The sequence below is a fragment of the Bison bison genome, unplaced genomic scaffold (genome assembly GCF_000754665.1).
Source record: "Bison bison bison isolate TAMUID 2011002044 unplaced genomic scaffold, Bison_UMD1.0 scf7180017864057, whole genome shotgun sequence".
In the NCBI taxonomy this organism is placed as follows: Eukaryota; Metazoa; Chordata; class Mammalia; order Artiodactyla; family Bovidae; genus Bison; species Bison bison.
This window is the reverse complement of record NW_011494629.1, coordinates 3,316,361-3,328,735: the sequence shown is the minus strand read 5'-3', so window position 1 is coordinate 3,328,735 and position 12,375 is coordinate 3,316,361. Positions and strand designations below refer to the sequence as shown.

The 12,375-nt window shown below is 37.9% G+C and overlaps 1 protein-coding gene across 1 annotated transcript in view; it reads left to right on the top strand.

The window, feature by feature from the left end:
• Positions 1 to 12,375, top strand: part of CENPP (centromere protein P) — a 233,056-nt gene that overhangs the window by 25,122 nt on the left and 195,559 nt on the right. Inside the window, exon 4 of the mRNA XM_010835988.1 lies at positions 8,768 to 8,856. Coding sequence (XP_010834290.1) covers positions 8,768 to 8,856 — 89 coding nt within the window. The remainder of the gene's footprint in view (positions 1 to 8,767; positions 8,857 to 12,375) is intronic.

Here is a 12,375-nt window from a genome sequence, read left to right as displayed (position 1 = left end):
AACACTCTGTTTCTCTCTATACCTTAGAACTATATCTCTAGTGGAATTGCCAGGTTAAAGGAGATGTACATGTACATTTTGATTGATAGTACCGAACTGCCTTCTTAAATCCTTTTACCATTTTACATGTTGGGCAGATTTTTATAGTTGAGACTGATAGAAAAAAAGCAGTGGTAAAGAAATAGCTATATTTTATGTTCTTAAATAGTTTTAAAAAACAAAATTTCCACTAGAGGGAGATGTTTAGCTATCAGAAAGTTTAAAAGTAATCTAATAAATCTATCTTACTTTAGAATATTGTTTTTATGAAATCATAGTAGTACAGTGTTAGAAACCACAGGTGACCTAAAATCGTATAAATCAGATGTTGGGACCAAAAGTAAACTGATAGATTATCTGGCTCAACCCTCTTACTCTGTAGGGAAACACACCCAGAATGTTTGAATGATTACCCATGTTGGCACAGTTCTTCTTGTCATATGCAATTGGAGCATACAACTCTTTTCTCCAGATTTACTGTCTGATGTTGTTAGTGTTGTTGTACTGTTTGTGAGGAGTTGCAAGAATATTAGAATTAACAAGTATCAGCATTCATAGTCCATGTAGCACAATAAATCAAATGGGTGGCAGTTTGTGGAATAAGAGACAAATTGAATGTATTTTTGTAACTGCTCTCCCTGAAACCCAAAGAACTGGAAAAAATGATCCAAAAATAGGGAACTTTTTAAACTAAAAAGAATATTTGTCTTGGTACAAGTTCAACTACTGGGAGCTATAAAAAATAAAATTGACAGCTTGGGTAATCACAAAGTTATGTGAGACAACCAAGAACAATGGCAGGGTTGAACAATAAGGTTCACCTCCTACACAGAGCCAGCCCTTCAAAACTGAAGAGGTGGCTGTTTCATCTAATGCATAGAAACAAACAAAGACAATCAGGTAAAATGAAGAAAGATAGTAATATGTTTGAAACAAAAAAGAACAAGATACAGCCTCAGGAAAAAAACCTTAATGATGCAGAGATAAGTAATTTACCTGATGAAGAGTTCAAAGTAATGGTCACAAAGATGCTAACAAACTCAGGAAAAGAATGCATGAATACATTAAGAACTTCAACAAAGATATGGAAAATATAAGTTCCAAACAGAGGTCCCTGAGTTGAAGAATACAATAACTGAATTGAAAAATATGTTAGAGAATTTCAACAGCTGACAACATGAAAGAGAATAAAAGATCAGTGAACTCAAAGACAGGGCACAGAAACTCACCAGATCAAAGCAAAAAGAGGGAAAAAGAATGAAGATGAAGGTAGCCTAAGGGATTTATGGGATAAAATGAAGCATGCTAACATTCACATATAGGCATCCCAGAAGGAGAAGAGAAAGGGTACAAAAACATACTTAAACAAATAATGGTGGTAATTTCACTTCCCTAAACTATAAAAACAGTTCTTCAGATCTAGGAACCCCAGAGAGTTCCATGTTAGAGAAACCCCCCAAAACCCCACACAGAGACACATTAAAATCAAAATACCAAAATTTGAAACCCAGAAGAGACTCTTAAAAGCAACAAACGAGAGAAAAACAATTGTTATATATAAGGGAACCCCCTAAAGACTTTCAGCAGGTTTTTTAGCAGAAACTTTGCAGGTCAGAGGAGAGTGGCAGGATGTATTCAATGTGCTGAAAGAAAATAATTTCCAACCAAGATTAAACTTGGCAAAGTTATGATTCAGAATTGAAGGAGAGATAAAAGAGTTTTGCAGATAAGCAAAAGCTGAAGGAGTTTATCACCACTAAACCAGCCTTAAGAGAAATGTTAAAGGGATTTCTTTAAGCTGAAAAGAAAGGTCAGTAAATTGGTAACAGGAAAACATGAAAGTATAAATCTCACTGGTAAATGTAAATATATAAGTTTTGTTGTTCAGTTGCTAAGTTGTGTTCGATTCTTTGCAACCCCATGGACTGCCGCAGGTCAGGATAGGTAGTGAATTAATCACTTACAAAGCTACTATGAAGGTCAAAAGAAAAAAGTAAAAACAACTAACTACAATAATTATTTATGGGAGTATGGCTGAGTCCCTTTGCTCTCTACCTGAAAATATCACAACATTGTTAATCAGCTATATTCCAGTATCAAATTAAAGATATGAAACCCAAAGATAACAAAAGGAAGGGAATAAATAACATAGATCAGCAGAATTGCCTGGCGGTCTAGTGGTTAGGACTCTGCACTCTCACTGCAGAGGGCCTGTGTTTGATCCCTGGGAACTAATACCCCACAAGCCATGTGGTATGGCCAAAACAAGGAAAACTCTGAACATAGATCAGAGCAGAAACAAATGAAATAGAAACTAAAAAGACATTAGAAAAGATCAATGAAACTGCCGCTAAGTCACTTCAGACGTGTCCAACTGTGCAACCCCATAGACAGCAGCCCACCAGGCTCCCCTGTCCCTGGGATTCTCCAGGCAAGAACACTGGAGTGGGTTGCCATTTCCTTCTCCAATGCATGAAAGTGAAAAGTGAAAGTGAAAGTGAAGTCGCTCAGTCGTGTCCGACCCTCAGCGACCGTATGGACTGCAGCCTTCCAGGCTCCTCTGTTCATGGGATTTTCCAGGCAAGAGTCCTGGAGTGGGGTACCATTGCCTTCTCCACAATGAAACTAAGAGCCGGTAATTTGAAAAGATAGTCAAAACTGAATAAACATTGAGTTAGACTCACCAAGAAAAAGAAAAAAGACTTAAAAAAATCAGAAATGAAAGAGGAGTCATTACAGCTGCTACCACAGGAATACATAGGATCATAAGAGACTACTATGAACAGTTATGCACCAACAAATGGATAAACAGCTAAAAACAACCTTCCAAGGCTGAATCAGGACGAAATAGAAAATCTGAACAGACTAATTACTAATAGATTGAATCAGTAATTTAAAACCTCCCAACTAACTGAAATCCAGGACCAGATGGTTTCACTGATAACTGTACCAAACATTTAAAGAATTAATACCAGTGGTTCTAAAACTATTCCAAAAAGCAGAGGAAGAGCACTTTGAACTCACTGTATAAGGCCAGCATTACCCTGATACCCCAAACAGACAAGGGCACAAGGAAGAAAATTATAACCCAATGTCCCTGGTGAACATAGATGCAAAAATCATTAATAAAATATTAACAAACTAAATTCAACAATGCATTAAAAGGATCATACATGATGATCAAGTGAAATTTATTTCAGGGTTGCAGAAATTGTTAAAAATTTGCAAATCAATTGATGTGTGCATCACATTAACAGAAAAATAAGGATAAAAAATATGATTATCTCAATACATGCAAAAAAAGCATTTGATTAAAGTATTTCAACAAAGTGAGTATAGAGGGGATATACCTCAAAATAATAAAGGATAAATATGGTAAGCTCAACAGTGAAAATAACTCTTCCTGTAATATCTCACTGGAGTAAGAAATGGCAACCCACTCCAGTATTCTTGCCTAGAGAATCCCATGGACAGAGAAGCCTGGCGGGGCTACCATCTGTGGGGCCGCAAAGAATCAGACATGACTGAAGTAACTTAGCAGTAAGATCTCAGATAAGACAAAGGATGCCTACTCTTGCCATGTTTACCCAACACAGTATTGGAAGTCATAGCTAGATCGGTTATATTTTTTTAAAAAAGGACTTTGCTAGTGGCACAGTGGCTAAGAATCCACCTGTAGTGGGCACAGGTTCTGTCCTTGGTTCAGGAAGATTCCATATGCCACAGAACAACTAAACCCATGAGCCAAAACTACTGAGCCCATGTGCCCTAGAGCTGGTGCTCTGCAGCAGGAGGAGTCACTTCAATGAGAAGACCACACAACACAACTAGAGAATAGCCCCCACTTGCTGCAACTAGAGAAAGTCCACATGCGGTAATGAAGACCCAATGCAGCCAATAAATAAATTTAAATAATAATGAAAGGCATCCAAATCAGAAAGAAGTAACAATGTCACTGTTCATAGGTGATATATGTTGTTATTTATAGAAAACCCTAAAGGCTTCCTCCCCACCAAAAAACTGTTAGAATAAATGAACAAATTTAGTTAAGTTGTAGGATACAAAATCAATTAATCTGTTGCATTTCTATACGATAATAGCTACCAGAGAAATTAAGAAAGCAATTTCATTTACAATAGCATCACAAAGAATAAAATACCTACAATAAGTTTAACCAAGGAGATGAAAAGCCTATGCACAGAAAGCTATGATATTGATGAAAGAAGTTTAGAACAGAAGTAAATAGAAAGATATTCCGTGCTTGTAGATAGGAAGAATTAACATTGTTAAAATGTCCACACAGCCGAAAGCTATATACAGATTCAGTACAATGCCTACCAGAGTTCCGATGTGTTCTTCACAGAACTAAAAGAAACTCCTACAATTTGTTTGGAAGCACAAAATATCTCAAATAGCCAAAGCAGTCTTGGGAAAGAACAAACCTGGAACCATTACACATCTTGATTTCAAATTGTATTACAAAGCTATAGAGATCTAATTAATATTGTCTTGGCGTAAAGTGGACACATATGTCAGTAGAACAGAATAAAGAATCCAAGAAATAAACTCATACATATGAGTTAATTTATGTCTGCTTACCTGATGACTCAGTTGGTGAAGAAGCCGCCTGCAATGCAGGAGACCCCGGTTCAATTCCTGGGTCGGAAAGATCCACGGAAAAAGGGATAGGCTACCAACTCCAGTATTCTTGAGCTTCCTTGGTGGCTCAGCTGGTAAGGAATCGCCTGCAATGAGGGAGACCTGGTTTCGATTCCTGAGTTGGGAAGATCCCCTGGAGAAGGGAAAGGCTACCCACTCCAGTATTCTGGCCTGGAGAATTCCATGGACTATAGAGTCCATGGGATCTCAAAAAGTCAGACACAACTGAGTGACTTTCACTTTTATGTCAAAAGAGCCAAGACTATAGAATGGGGAAAGGATAGTTTCTTCAATAAATGGTGTTGGGAAAACTGGATAGCCACATGCCAAAGAATGAAACTGGACCACTCTTACATCATACACAAAACCTAACTCTAATTAACAATTAACAATATTAACTCAAAATAGATTATAAATTTGAATGTAAGACCTGAGACCATAAAAATTCTAGAAGAAAACATAGGTGGTAAGCCTCTTGACATCACTCTGACAATGACTTTTTAGATTTGACACCAAATGCAAAAATAAACAAGTGGAACTATATGAAACTAAAAAGTTTCTGCACAACAAAGGAAACCATCAACAAAATGACAAGACTGAATGGGAGAAAATAGTTGCAAATCATATCTAATAAGATATTAATATCCAAAACATGTAAATCATAGGCTTTAAAATGACAAGATAATTTGCCTATTCTAATGGGTAAAAGGCCAAAATCCAACATACACACACATACTCAAACAAAGACAAGATATTCCTCTGAGATTTTTTCTTTCCTTTCTTTTTCTTTTGTCTGTGTGGGTTATCATAGCTTTATATGAGATGTAGTTCACATACCATATAATTTATCCATTTAAGGTATACATTCAGCAGTTTTTAATCTATTCAGATTTGTGCAACCATCACCGCATCCAGTTTAGAACTTTATTACCTCAAAGAGAAACTTCATGCTCTTTATCACCCCTCATTTGCCCTTCTTCTGCCCAAACCTGACTTATCCATATATCTTCTGTCTCTATAGATGTGCCTATTCTGGGCATTTCATAAAAAATGGAGTTACGTAATTTTTGGTCTTTTTTTGACCAATTTCTTTTACTTAGCACCACTATTTTCAGGATTCATTCATTCATGTTATCACATGTATTGTTACTTCATTCTTTTTTTCTAGCTGTGCTGTGAGGATATATCACATTTTGTTTCTTCATTCATCAGCTAAGAAACAGTTGGCAGCTTGTTTTTTCCTTTTGGCTGCTATGGATAACACTTCTGAAACTACTCATGTATAGGTTTTTCGGTGGACATATTTTTCATTTCTCTTGTGTATATCTAGGTAGAGAATTACTATGGGGCTTCCTTGGTTGCTCAGTGGTAAAGAATACACCTGCTAAGCAGGAGACCACCTGCAATGCAGAAGACTTGGGTTCAATCCTTGGGTTGAGAAAATTCCCTGGAGAAGGAAATAGCAACTCACTTGAGTATTCTAGCCTTGAAACCCCGTGGACAGAGGAGACTGGTAGGCTACAGCCCTTAGAATCACAAGAGTTGGACACAACTTTGCGACTAAACCACCAGCACCAGAAAATTACTGGGTCAGATGGAAGTACCAGATATGACTAGTATGTTGAGCATTTTTTCATAAGTTTATTGGCCATTTGTATTATCATCTTTGATGAAATGTATGTTGAGATCCATTGCCCAGTGTTTAATTGGGTTATTTGTCTTTTTATTATTGAGTTGTAAGAGTATTCTGGAAATTTGTTTCTGATTAGATGTGGTAGTAGATGCCCACAGTCTTCTTTAACTACAGCTGCTCCTAATAATTCCCACTATATTCTTGAGCAGCTGAAAAACTAAACAAAGATTACAAGCCATTAATACCCATTTCTCCAGCAGCTGAAAATACTGAAAAGTCAGATACACCCAGACAAATGGGGAAGAGTCAGTCATTTATCTGCTCATCCTGTATCCTTAGGAAATAGCAGAAATTGCTGGATCTACTCCTGTAAACAAAAAAGATCCACAGAGTACACAGCACAAAGATGGTACAGAGTTTGTTCATCATCATTTAGGATTCTTGCCATGAAAGGAATTAGAAAATGGAGTTAAAGTCTCTTTGAAAGAATGAATCCAGGAAATGCAAGAACATGCTATATTGTAACTGTTTACATTCTCAATGAAAACATTCAAAGAAAACTGAATAAAAGGGAAAGACAGCTGAGAGAAAGAAAGGAAGAAAGAATAAAATGATTATAGTGCTGAAAGCTAAATTAGGAGTAGCTAGGAGTAGAATATAGGAGAAGGCAATGGCAACCCACTCCAGTACCCTTGCCTGGTGAATCCCATGGACAGAGGAGCCTGGTAGGCTGCAGTCCATGGGGTCACTAAGAGTTGGACACGAGGACACAACTGAGCGACTTCACTGTCACTTTTCCTGCATTGGAGAAAGAAATGGCAACCCACTCCAGTATTCTTGCCTGGAGAATCCCAGGGACGGGAGAGCCTAGTGGGCTGCCATCTATGGGATAGCACAGAGTCGGACACAACTGAAGTGACTTAGCAGCAGCAGCAGCAGCATTAACCCTCAGCAAGAGTCTGTTTAGTTCCTCTTCGCTTTCTGCCATTAGAGTGGTATCTTTCAAAGGATAATGTACCCTGGTGTTCATTGCAGCACTGATTACAATAACCAGGACATGGAAGCAACTTCAGTGTCCATTGACAGAAGAATGGATCAAGAAGATGCGGTACAATGGAACATTACTCAGCCATAAAAAGGAGGAATAATGTCATTTGCAGCTACATAGATGGACCTAGAGATTGTCATACTGAGTGAAATCAGATAGAGAAAGACAAATGTGTATCACTTATGTGTGGAATCTTTAAAAAAAAGGTACAAATGAAATTATTTTAAAAACATAAATAGAGTCACAGATGTAAAAAACAAACTTATGGTTAATAAGAGGAAGGGGGAAAGGGATAAATTAGAAGATTGGGATTGACATGTTGTTGTTTAGTCACTAAGTTGTGTCCAGCTCTTTGTGGCCCCATGGACTGCACACTAGGCTTCTCTGTCCTTCACTGTCTCCCAAAGTTTGCTCAAACACATGTCCATTGAGTCAGTGATACCATCCAACCATCTCATTCTCTGTCGCCTTCTTCTGCCCTCAGTCTTTCCCAGCATCAGGGTTTTTTCCAACGAGTCGGCTCTTTGCATCAGGTGGCCAAAGAATTGGAACTCCTACTTCAGCATCAGTCCTTCCAAAAAATATTCAGGATTGATTTCCTTAAAGATTGACTGGTTTAATCTCCTTGCTGTCCAAGGGACTCTTAGTCTTCTCCAGCACAACCGTTTGAAAGCATCAGTTCTTCAGCACTCAGCCTCCTTTATGGTCCAGCTCTCACATCCATACATGACTACTGAAAAAAAATAGCTTTGGCTATATGGACCTTTGTTAGCAAAGGATATCTCTACTTTTTAATACACTGTTTATGCTGTCTAGATTAGTCATAACTTTTCTTCCAAGGAACAAGTGTCCTTTAATTTCATGGCTGCAGTCACTGTCCACAGTGATTTTGGGGCCCAAGAAAATAAAGTCTTTCAGTATTTCCATTTTTTCCCTGTCTATTTGCCATGAAGTGACAGGATCAGATGCCATGATCTTAGTTTTTTGAATGTTGAATTTTAAGCCAGCTTTTTGACATGTATAGACATTTTACATATAAAATGGATAACTAATAAGGGCTATACCACAGGGAATTCTACTCAGTACTCTGTAATGATCTATATGGGGAAAGAATCTTAAAAAAAGACTGTGGATGTCTGTGTATGTATAACTGATTCACTGTGCTGTGCATTTGAAATTAGCACAACATTATAAACCAACTGTACCCCAGTAAAAAAAATTTTTTTAAGTAACCCATATTTGCAGTACTTTTTATTGGTTACTTTTCCTATAACTTAGTGACATTTCATTTGGCGTATTTTGAAAAGTAGTTTTTTCTCCTTATTTAAAAGTTGACTGTGCTTTGATAAAAAAAAAAAAACACCTTTTTTTTTTTGTTCTTATTTTAGGATAAAGAGAGTTTATCTTCTGTTATTACTGACCTCAGCATAATAATGGAGCCTACGGAATATTCAGAATTAAGTGAATTTGTGTCTAGGTAAGATATTTACTTATTTTTATAAAGATATTTCTTTCAGCTTACAATTTTAAGTTTACCTGTTCTTTTTCTTGATAAGTAAATATCAAAATGCCTCTAAAAGCATAACACCGGTTTTGGTCCTGATACGTAGGCACTGTGCTAAGGGGGAAGTGAAGTGAAGTGAAGTTGCTCAGTCGTGTCCGACTCTTTGCGACCCCATGGACTGTGGCCTGCTATGCTCCTCCATCCATGGGATTTTCCAGGCAAGAGTACAGGAGTGGGTCGCCATTTCCTTCTCCAGAGAATCTTCCTGACCAAGGGATCGAACCCAGGTCTCCCGCACTGTAGGCAGACGCTTTACCCTCTGAGCCACCAGGGAATTTAAGGGGGAACATGACATCTGTTAGCAACTGACAGGAGGGCAGAGTGACTGGGGGAGTGTTGGATAAGATACAGTTAGCAATGTATGTAAGGTCCACATTATGGATTTTGGAGCTTGACCATAGTCCTATGACAAATGTGAAGGTATGGAAAGATTTTAAACAGAGCCTAAGCGAGGCAAAATTTTGACATCTCGGAAAGGATTGTTGTTGATGTTGCAGGGAGAAGGGATTTAAGGGGTGCAAAATTGGATACAGGAGGATCGGTGACTAGCCCATTAAAACAGTTCAGGGAAACAGAAATTTGTAGTTTGGACTAGACTAATGGTGGCTGAGGTAGAGGACTGGGTAGATGGGGTATATTTAGGAAGCACCATTGAATAGGCATGATATTGGTTGAAAAAGAGGGGTCAAGAGTCACTGACAAATGATAATTCCTTGATGATGGTGACTGCATTTGTTGAGATAGGAAGAGTTGCAAGAAGAGCATGTCAAATGAGATTGTGGCTTCAGTTTGGACATGTTGAACATAAGTGCCTTTGAAACACTAAAGTAAAAATAAGAAGTAGGCAGCTAAAAAGAGATGTAAGTAGTAGATATAAACACTGGGGTTTTCCACCAGTGGGTAAAGTTAAAACTTTGAGCAAGAATGAGATTGCCTGTGGAGAGAATATAGAAAATAGGGAAAGGACTGAAACTGAACCTTGAAGAATTCTAAAATGTATGTTGAATGGATTTGAAGGATCCTGCAAAGGATTTAGAAAACTGAAAGATGGGAGGGCAAACCAGGAATTTATTGTTGACCTTTGCCAATTGGATTGACAATTTTTCTTACACGTCTTTAAAGAAATCCTTCCAGTGTCTACTGGAGTACATAGGTTGTGAAAAGAAGTCTGCTATATTGTTTGTGTGTGTGCATGCATTTTGGGGGCTGCTTTCATATCTATTAATTTTTTTTTTGACAGTTTCTGCTATTTCTAGAGAGTGTTTATGTGAACATTTCTAGCCATATCTTTTCAGGTACTTTTTCTGTCCTTTTCTCTTTCTTCTTCAACTCTGATTACTTATATGTTAAAACATTTGATATATTATGTTATCTTCAAGTTCTGCAATGAGCTCACTGAAGGGATTCGTCATGTCTAAAGTAATGTTGTTTTTATTTCTAGTGTTTTCATTTGATTCTTAATTTTTTCTCTCTGCTTAAATTCCCCATTTTTTCATGAATATTATCTAGCTTTCTTACTAGATCTTTTAATCTATTAATCATAGTTATTTTTTTCTTTAATGTTTATTATGGAAATTTTCAAATATAGGTTCCTACTGCTTTCCAAAAATAGAGCATTCCTATGAAACCTTTTGTAAGCCAAAATAGTGTAAAGCAAAGAAGCTGTTACCTCTGGACAGTTTTTGCTAATAGATGTGCAGAATAAATCAAGATATAGCACAGATAGTCATAGACACAGTTCAAAGTTTGATGCTGAGATGCTGAGTGTGGTTTCTGGGGAAGGAGCTTGATGGTACCAGTCTTGCTGCTCAAGGTGCATGTTGGCTTGCTGCAAAACAAACCCTGAATCCTGTTTTCACTTTTCACCTTTTTTCATAAAAGTGAAGATTCTCTTCAGATTTCTTTTGTTTAGCAACAAGAGGTAATAATGTAGGTCTTTGGTAGAAGTAAAGTGGTGTGAGTATTCCTTGCTGGCTCAGTGGTAAAGAATCTACCAAAGCAGAGACATGGGTTCTGGTTTGGGAAAATCCCACATACTGTGTAGCAGCGAAGCTCGTGCGCCACAACTATTGAGCGTGTGCTCCGGGGCCCAGGAATCACACCTACTGAAACCCATGTGCCCTAGAGCCTGTACTCCACAAGAGAAGCCATTGCAATGAGAATACTTCACACTGCAATGAAGAGTAGCCCTTGATCCCTGCAACTAGAGAAACGCCTTCATATCAAGGAACACCTGGCACAGCCATAAATAAATGACAAGTGAAAGTGAAAGTCGCTCTGTTGTGTCCGACTCTTATGGAATTCTCTAGGCCAGAATACTGGAGTGGGTAGCCATTCCCTTTTCCAGGGGATCTTCCTGACCCAGGAATTGCACCGGGGTCTCCTGCATTGCAGGCAGATTCTTTACCAGTTGAGCTAACAAGAAAGCCCCGTAATTAAATAAATAATTTAAAAATAAAAAGTAAAGTGGATTGACTCAAACTTTTGAGAAGTGGAGGGATACATGGATCTATAAAAATAATAGTATAATTAACCTGCAGCTACATTACTTTGGCAACAAAGGTCCATCTAGTCAAGGCTATGGTTTTTCCAGTGGTCATGTATGGATGTGAGAGTTGGACTCTGAAGAAAGCTGAGCGCCAAAGAATTGATGCTTTTGAACTGTGGTGTTGGAGAAGACTCTTGAGAGTCCCTTGGACTGCAAGGAGATCCAACCAGTCCATTCTAAAGGAGATCAGTCCTGGGTATTCTTTGGGAGGACTGATGCTAAAGCTGAAACTCCAATACTTTGGCCACCTCATGCGAAGAGTTGATTCATTGGAAAAGACTGTAATGCTGGGAGGGATTGGGGGCAGGAGGAGAAGGGGATGACAGAGGAAGAGATGGCTGGATGGCATCACCGACTCTATGGACATGAGTTTGAGTGAACTCCGGGAGTTCGTGATGGACAGGGAGGCCTGGCGTGCTGCAATTCATGGGGTCACAAAGATTCGGACACGACTGAGCAACTGAACTGAACTGAACTGAACCCATTAGGCACTTTCAACAATTATAAATATTTTGTGACAGTTATTTTCATCTTTCTTACATGTTTTAAACTTTGAATTTAGAAATAATTATAGACTCACAAGAAGTTGCAGTAAAAACCATATATAAGGAGACTGAGAGTGGTAGCATCTTATATAATTGTAGTATACTATCAAAAGCAGAACATTGATATTAGTAAAATTCAGAGAGCTTTTGCAGATTTAAATCTACAGTTCAGTGATATTAAATACATTCATAATGTTATACAGTCATCATCACCATGCATCTCCATGACTCTTTTCATCTTGTAAAATTGAAACTCCATACCGATTAAACCAGAGCTCCCCATTTCCTTCTTTGCCCAACCCCTAGCAGCCACCATTCTTATTCTTTCTCTGTGATTTT